The sequence below is a fragment of the Pristis pectinata genome, chromosome 26 (genome assembly GCF_009764475.1).
Source record: "Pristis pectinata isolate sPriPec2 chromosome 26, sPriPec2.1.pri, whole genome shotgun sequence".
Taxonomy (NCBI): domain Eukaryota; kingdom Metazoa; phylum Chordata; class Chondrichthyes; order Rhinopristiformes; family Pristidae; genus Pristis; species Pristis pectinata.
Genome location: NC_067430.1, coordinates 18,664,467 through 18,672,300, shown reverse-complemented (window position 1 = coordinate 18,672,300; position 7,834 = coordinate 18,664,467). Strand labels below are relative to the sequence as shown.

Here is a 7,834-nt window from a genome sequence, read left to right as displayed (position 1 = left end):
CCTCCTACCGACCCCAGTGTCTGCCTGGGGCTTATCTCACTCCTGCAGCAGGTGTTGCAGTTAGGGTGGGTTTAGCTGTGAAGCCACTGAAGAAGGGAATTGAGGGGGAATACTGAATCCCAGCACCACCTGGGAGTGATGAAGGAAGCTGAACTAGGCTACTGTAACTGGGCCATTACTGAGTAAAACATAGCATTAACTGCAAGACTGTTCAATACTGGGTCTCTGCGTATCAGTACGTTAGTAAATCTGGTACCTGAGTGACACAGGAGACCGCAGATGCTGGAATCTGGAGCAACAAACAATCTGCTGGAGGAACTCAGTGAGTCAAGCAGCATTGGGTGGGGGGGGGAGGAATTGTTGATGTTTTGGGTCAAAACCCTGTATTGAGATTGTGCAAAATGTGTCAGTCTGTATCTGAACTCCCTCAAACCGACACAGATATTCTCCAAAGAGTTTGTCCTTATTGTGGAGAACAGTTTGCTGTTACTCCAGCCAATCTCCCAGGCTCTTACTCAGCAAGTTGCCACTTTACTATCAACATGTGACAAAGAGCACATGACAGGAACCAAGTGCAACACCTGAAGTGTTCAAAATGTGTGATTGGGAACAGTAGTGGGTATGACATTATTGATTCATTGCTAAGGCATTGTGGTGTCTGTCCTCACCTTAACAGATGATTCCTTCTGTCAGCCCCCTTGGTCCCCCTTTCTCTCCCTCCAACATGTTAGGGCATAGCCTGATCCCTTTTGTTACTGATGATGCTTTCCAATGGTCCAGTGGAAGGTGGTTAACTGATGTTGAGAGGCAGGGCAAGGGGAAAAGAAGGGAGACTGGCTCCTGGTCAATTCATCATCACTTCCTTGTGGGAAAGTCTAACTGCTGCCCATTACTCCTGCTGCCATGGAACACCACTCCTTGGAAAATGGAATCTCAAGAATAATATTGCACTCAACAAACTTGCAGGAGAAATCAGAGTTCACGATCAAATCACCAAGGAATCCTGACCAAGGAACTCTGGGGTAGCAATTCATCAGTCACCAAACCTTCTGAATTCTAATGCATTGGGCACTTTCAAAACCAGGCCCAACGTGGTGGTGCAATCTGATTCGAGAATAAGGCACTGCATCAATAGGCACTGCAGGTGAACTAACACCACACACACAGAATACCAGGGGGAATTTTGAACTCATGGAGGGGCTGATAAACAGGAGACATGATGTTCCCTGGCAGCGGCGCTAGGTCACATTAAACTAAATCAAAATAAATTTTCGACTTTATCCCCGAGGCAAATTTTCCCAAAGCAACATTTTACAAAAAAGGCACTTTCCAATAAATCTGCTTTAGTTTCCTTATAGAATATACAAATATAAAATTTAAAAGTAAGACGGAAAGCCATGAAGTCAGTCCAAGCTCTTTGCAAGGATCAAACAATTTGACTTACTTTCCCAAAGTCCAGCTGATAATTTTCCAGCATTAAAATACTTATTCCCCCAAACCTCTTAACAGCCAATTTTCAAATATTGAAAATATTCCATGGTATTCGCCCCGTACACTCGTTTATCCAGCAATGTTACAGCGTCGTTCTTTGGGATTAAATCCCCAAACTCTTCCAAAGAAAGAAACAAGCTCAAATGCTCCAATTTCACAGAAATGGATAAGTACTCCGCAGCAGACCACATAGGGTCGGGTCCATAAAGTCAATGCACCCCTCCCCTTTACCAAATCAATCCGTCTCAACAGGCTATTCAACTATGGGAGGATCACAGGCAACCAAGATCATGCGCAGACAGGGGATGAGCTTGCCCCAGCTCTCACCCTGTCAATCACGGACGTGTCCAGCCAATAGGCTGCCCGAACCGGGAGGTGCTGAGCAGCCCACGTGTGTGTGTGTCGGGCCAGCGAGTTCCTACTGCGGAAATCCCCAGCACTGGGCATGAAGCCGCTCCCCGTTGAGGTAAAATCCCCTTCAGTGAGTGACCTTAGCGTCAGGCAATTACCATTAATCAATGATTTACAGTCACCGCCACTTGTCAATATGACAAAGCAACACAAATACTCAGTATTTCAGGCTCCGGTCTGCCAGGGTCCCTCAGGGTCCTGGTGCCCGGCTGTCCTGCTGCCTTTGCAGGGTCAGGAGGGAGTGGTGGGGGGAAGAGGAGTTAAAACAGAACCGGAAACCGGGGCTTCTGTCGCTACCATTGTTGTAGCTGGCGGACAGCAGCCATTCATCGTCAAACTATCCCCACACAGCATCTCCCACTCTCAGAAATTGAAAGGAAACAAGTCAATCCTGAAAACCCGGGGGCTTGCCTGATAACAGGAGTGTGGGGAGGAGTCTCCGTGAGGACACGTGGGCATCTGCCCTCTCCCCTCGCCGGAGCAGCTGGCTGTGGTGTGCCGACAGAGAGAGCAGCCGTGCTGTGTGGGATCCGGCATTGCACGAGTGGGGTTAATGCCAGATGTTAACCAGGATCCAACCACTTCCTCCCTCCCCGCAGTTCATGGGAACTGAGGTCAACTCTCCAGCCAACAGGCTATCTGGGAAGAGAGCCAGAGCCAGCCCAAGCAGTGTCCCAAGCCAGGGAAACTTGTGCTGTGTGGGATCCGGCACTGCATGGAGATGCTCCCTGTGGAGTTAAAATCCCCTTCACTGTCCCACTGCCACGAGCGGTGCCTCAGTTGAACCACAGCCCCCAATCAATTAAGATTAATCATTGACTTACAATCACAGACACTTGTCAATATGACAAAACAACACAAATACTTGGGAAGCGACTTTCTGAAATGTCCTCAGTATTTCAGGGTGTCCGCTATTTCACTCAGTGAGGCTCAGAATTGCCAGGGTCTCCATGGGGTCCTGGTGCTGGGAGGCGCCACTTGTTTCGCAGGAATCTGACTCGGAGTAGTGAGGGGAGGAGCCGCAGCCGGGACACGTTGTCCCTTGCACTCTCCCCTCGCTCCGTGGAGACACTGCAGCAGGCCGGGAACCTTGGTCTGGTGTGCCGACAAGAAGCAGAGGGCCTCCTGCAGACACTGGGTGTAGCCGTCATTGTAATCCTGCAGGGGATGTCTGCAGACTGGAAGGAGAGAGACAGAGTTAGGCCTCAGCTTTGGAACAGCGCAGAGTCAAACATTTGGCATTTTGCAAACATTCTTGTTAAACAAACTGGGATCTATGATAATGCCCTCCCGTTCTGTAGACCCCACCCTGCACACGTCCCCTCGCTGCCTCTCAGCAATGCCCCAGCTTGTATCAGCTAATGCCGCACAAACTGGGCATCAAACCCAGGACACTGCTGTCTGTGGAAACCGGGGTGGTTCCTTTACACACTCACCCAGAGGCAGAGCACGCTTTTACCTGTGAGCTCAGAATCCTGACCATGAGCTGACCCTGTTCCCAGGTCAGGAATTCCTGCACTTGAACACATAATCCGAGGGAGGTGTTGCATGGCTGGAACTTCTGAGGAGTTCAGCTGAGGCCCCGCCAGCTCTCAGCTGGATGTGAAGGATCCCATGGCATTACTTTGAAGAACAGGCCAGGTCTTCCAGGGCCAATGACTGTCCCTCAACCAACATCACTGACACACATAATGTGGTCATGGTCACAGTGCTGTTTGTGGGATCTTGCTGTGCACAGTTTAGCCCCTTCATTCCCTACATCACAGCAGTGACTACCTTTCATTGGTTTCTTTTTCCAGATGCAGCCAATTGTTCACTCCCTCAGAGCTGGGCGTCAGTAACTGATCTCCGACCTACACTGGGTCCACTTTGGTATCCCGGCCTTCCCAGTCACCGAGAGAAGCTGGAACAGTTTGGGAAACACTCACCGAGCAGGTGGTGATGCCTCAGGAAGTCCACACATCTTTCCAAGATCTTGGCTTTCTCCAGCCTGCAGTTGTGGTCAGCGTGAAACTCTCTCTCCAGCAATCCCTTCAGCTGCACGATGCTGCTGTTGATCCGATCTCGGCGACGCTTCTCCACCAGGGGTTTCATCAGCTGTGGCACACGGGGAGAGAGAAACAGCTCAGTCAGGAATCAGCACCGACCCCCAAAACCTGCCCTCTCACCCGCCTCCTTCTGGCTTTGACACACCAGGTGCAGAAATGCCTCCGTCTCAGCTTCACTTACCCCACGTGGTTCCCTGGGGGTGACCCTGGTTTTGGTGCCTTCCCTCAGTTGCTGATCCGCAGCGCTGCTCGGAGGCATGTGTGTCAGGCGGAGCATGGGGTGAAGCCCACTGCGGACTGTGAGAGTGAGAGGCAGCGACTGACCCAGCTCTGTGAGGCCGGACTCAGCAGCCGCTGTATTTAAAGGCCTGTATTAGCATGACAAAGTGTGGGGCTCTGCTCTCCCTCGGGTTCCCACACTCACCAGCCAATCCCCCCACTCGCTGACGGGACAATAGACGTGTGCCCAGCTACACGGGGAATTAGTGACGGGATCTGCCTCTGTATTGTGGGCAGGGCAGCCTGAGTCTCTGAGGGCCATCTGGACGGCAAGTTTGTCTCACAAATCCCAGGATATTAATGTCAGCACAAAGTAGCTCATCCTGGGAAAGTGGTTGGAGGTGGGAGCGAGGGACAGCTCCCATTTCAGAATCAAATTTCATTGATTAGCACCTTGTTGTGACAGATTGTGAGGCAGACAATGACTCAATGTGATACTGGAGCTGATCGGTCTCTCACATGCACTTTCTGGACGGCTGTCCCAATGTACAACTGGCCCACTGTTGCCTTTGTGAGGGAGAAAATATCTTGGGGCGGGGGTCTCATCAGCACGGTCAACACTCTTTCCTTTCCCTGGCAAGGTGGGATGTGCCTTCTTGCTCAGGCTGTTCCCACAGAGCAGCGGAGTCAACTGTGTGATTGTGCGACTGGAGTCACCTGCTGTCTTCAACCAGCTAAATACAGCAGGTTTCCGATCCAGGTGAAGGGTCTTGACCCCAAACATCAACTGTCCATTGCCTGACCCGTTGAGTTCCTCCATCAGTTTGTTTTCTGCTCCAGGTTGCAGCGTCTGCAGGCTCCTGTGTCTTCCTTCCACAATGATGAGCTTTAGGAATCTGATTGGCTAATTAATGAGCTGATTGGGAAGTCAGGCAATCAAAACCAGCTTACTTATCAGCTTTTTGTTTACAAATGTGAAAGACCTTCCCTGCGCACTCATAGAATCTCTAGGCCAGTGCATTTCAATAAAATAACATGCTGGATGAAAACGTAACATGGTCTGATTTTAAGTTTGGAACAGTGCACAGAGACACCTACATACACCAACAGCTAAAAATACATAGTTCTTAGCTCAATAACTTTGTCGTGCTGGGTGAAAGCAGCAGCTGCTTTATACACAGCAAGATCCCTCGGTACCTCACAACTGCATACATGCATTGTTAGTTGAGCCACTTGATGGTACAGGTGTAGGAATCTTCTTGCTCCTTCTTATTTATATACTGCATAAAATGTTACATCGGCCTTGCATTTTTGTATAATATAGATGAAGTTCGGTGGCAGTGCAGCTGTGACCCAAGTGTGGTGAACCTTGTGGATCAGGATAGTGTGAGCACTGAGAAGGAAGTACCTCTGGAAGCAACAGTACTTGCTGACCAACACCGGCTCCACTCCAGCAATGCCTCGAATCGAAATTCCCTTCCCTCCAGGATCTGTGAGCTCCTTCAATCCCGGTCTCCTGTGACTCTGACTTGACTCACTGCCAATGACAGCCATGCCTTCATCTCTCTGCCCTGAACCTCTCTTCCTCTACTTCCTATTTTTCTAAGATGGTCTTTGAAAGTAACCTGTTCCGCCAAGCTTTTGATCATCTCCCACAATATCACTGTATGTGGCAAATTTTGTTTCATCACGTCTCTGTGACGCACCTTTTACTGAATCAGAGGAGCTTCAGAAGTGCAACTCACTGCTGACTGAGCTTGTTAATTCCTGGTCATGTCCACAGGGTTGAAATGGTCTCAGTCTGGGTCAGGGCTGGATAGAGACAGACAGGGCAGATTAATGATGGTCACATCCCACCTGGATGCGAGAGGATGGATCAGGAGGGCATGTTCCATTCTTTTTATCATTCAGTATTGAAGAGTAGGTTTGGCAACTCTCCTGGATTGTTGTGGAGTTGCCAAGAATTAATGATTAACCTACTTGTCACTCCCAGGAAGACCGAGATGAACATCTGTTTGGAGGAAAGTGGATGTGCTGGATGACCAAAGGGAGAGAGGTGGGCGAGGGGCAGCTGGAGGCAGAAAGTTTTGTGACAGATTTCCATTCAACATAGAAGGATGCCACTTTGGTCCATTGAGTCTACGCTGGCTCTTAAACTAATCCCATTCCCCCACTAATCATCCTGACATTCCCATCAACTCCCCCGAATTTTACCATGCACCTACAGACTAAGTACAATCTACCGTGGCCAATTCACCAACACCGGACATCTGTAGAATGGGAGAGGAAAGTGGAGCACCCAGAAGAAACCCACACGGTCACAGGGAGAAGGTACAAACACCACGGAGACTGCACCAGAAGTCAGACTGAACCTGGGTCACTGACGCTGAGTAAGCAACTCTACTAGCTTCGGTATCGTGCTGCCCAAGCTCCAGGAGTCTACCAACTGAGAACTGGCAACCCTTTTGAAGGCTTGGTGAAGGAAAGCAAGCCTTGATCACTCACTTGGCAACTTTGCAAACAGTGGGGGAGCCAGAGCTTTGATAACAAAGTGAGGAGCTAGTTATTCATTGAGACCTGAATGATGTGTGAAAAGGAAGAGTGTGTAAAAGGAGAGTGTTCAGTGGCACTCCATGTCAGAACATGAAATCTGGGAGGAGAAGGTCCAAAACATTGTTGAGAAAAGTATCCATTTGAAAGGGAGTTAGCTAATTGCATGAAACAGTAATAGGTGGAGAAAACTCACTGACCTGAAACATTGGTTCTGTTTCTCTCTGTACAAATGCTGCCTGGTCTGCCAAGTATTTTCCACAATTTCTATTATTATTCTAGATTTATGGAAAAGTGTACACAATGTTGATTGGAAAATCATTTCTACCAGCAATGCATGAAGAACAGGGCATCCAAAGTCAATGGAGAGGACAGTATGACCTGTGCAGGGACAGACACAGGTTCACAGTCTAATGCAATGAATTCTGCAGAAGCAACTCTTACTATACCATGATGTTAGTGCAAAAGCCACCAGTCACATTTGAAATTGACTTGGGAGGTGGCAAGCAATCAATCTTTAAGCAGTGCAGTTAAAACCAACAAACCAGGTATTGGCAAGATTTAACTGAAGCCTGTTGGGAGATGCTCTTTGAAGATGGTGGACCCAAAAATTCAAGAGAGCTACAGATGGGTTTCATAGTCCAGCAGATGAGACTGATAAAGGTATAGTGTGACAGGATCATCAATAGTATTCAATGACATCATGGATCAATACGCACATTTGTTCATGCAACAGGGAAACTAGCATGCAGAAAATTAAAGGACGACAATGGAGGGGACCAAAAGATGACAGGAATGCTACAACAGAGCTGCAAAGAGCTGGCAACACTAAATGTTGGAGACATGGTGAGGATGAAGCCCACATCAGACATGGCAGGAAGCAGTGACTTGATGCACCAACCCCAGTGCACAGAAGATCACGAAGGAGAGGATCCCTCATGTCAGAGGAACAGGTGCCACCTCAGGTAGACTACAGAAGAGGCTTGTTTGGTGGAAGTAGAGATACTGAGACTGAGGGTCACTAATGCAGAGCAAGAACATTGATGAGCAAACTCTGGAGGATCACAGCCAGTTCAGACCAGATCTGAAAGGACAGTCCATCATCCTTGTGATTT

At 48.9% G+C, this 7,834-nt stretch overlaps 1 protein-coding gene across 1 annotated transcript; it reads right to left on the bottom strand.

Annotated features, from left to right (window-relative positions):
• Window positions 1–3,729: 3,729 nt before the first annotated feature.
• Window positions 3,730–5,109, bottom strand: LOC127583489 (transcription factor HES-5-like). The gene is made up of 2 exons (XM_052039529.1): window positions 4,132–5,109; window positions 3,730–3,999 (listed from the first exon to the last, which is right to left on the bottom strand). The coding sequence occupies exons 1-2, from the start codon at window positions 4,225–4,227 to the stop codon at window positions 3,793–3,795; spliced, it is 303 nt and encodes a 100-aa protein (XP_051895489.1). The 5' UTR covers window positions 4,228–5,109; the 3' UTR covers window positions 3,730–3,792.
• Between the last annotated feature and the right edge of the window lie 2,725 nt (window positions 5,110–7,834).

What these genes read in the sequence shown, in the direction of transcription:
- LOC127583489 (XM_052039529.1), bottom strand. Translation starts at nt 4,227, where the DNA reads ATGCTCCGCCTGACACACATGCCTCCGAGCAGCGCTGCGGATCAGCAA. An exon ending in CCCCCAGGGAACCACGTGGG is followed by an intron (nt 4,000 to 4,131) that starts GTAAGTGAAGCT and finishes CGTGTGCCACAG; the next exon opens with CTGATGAAACCCCTGGTGGA.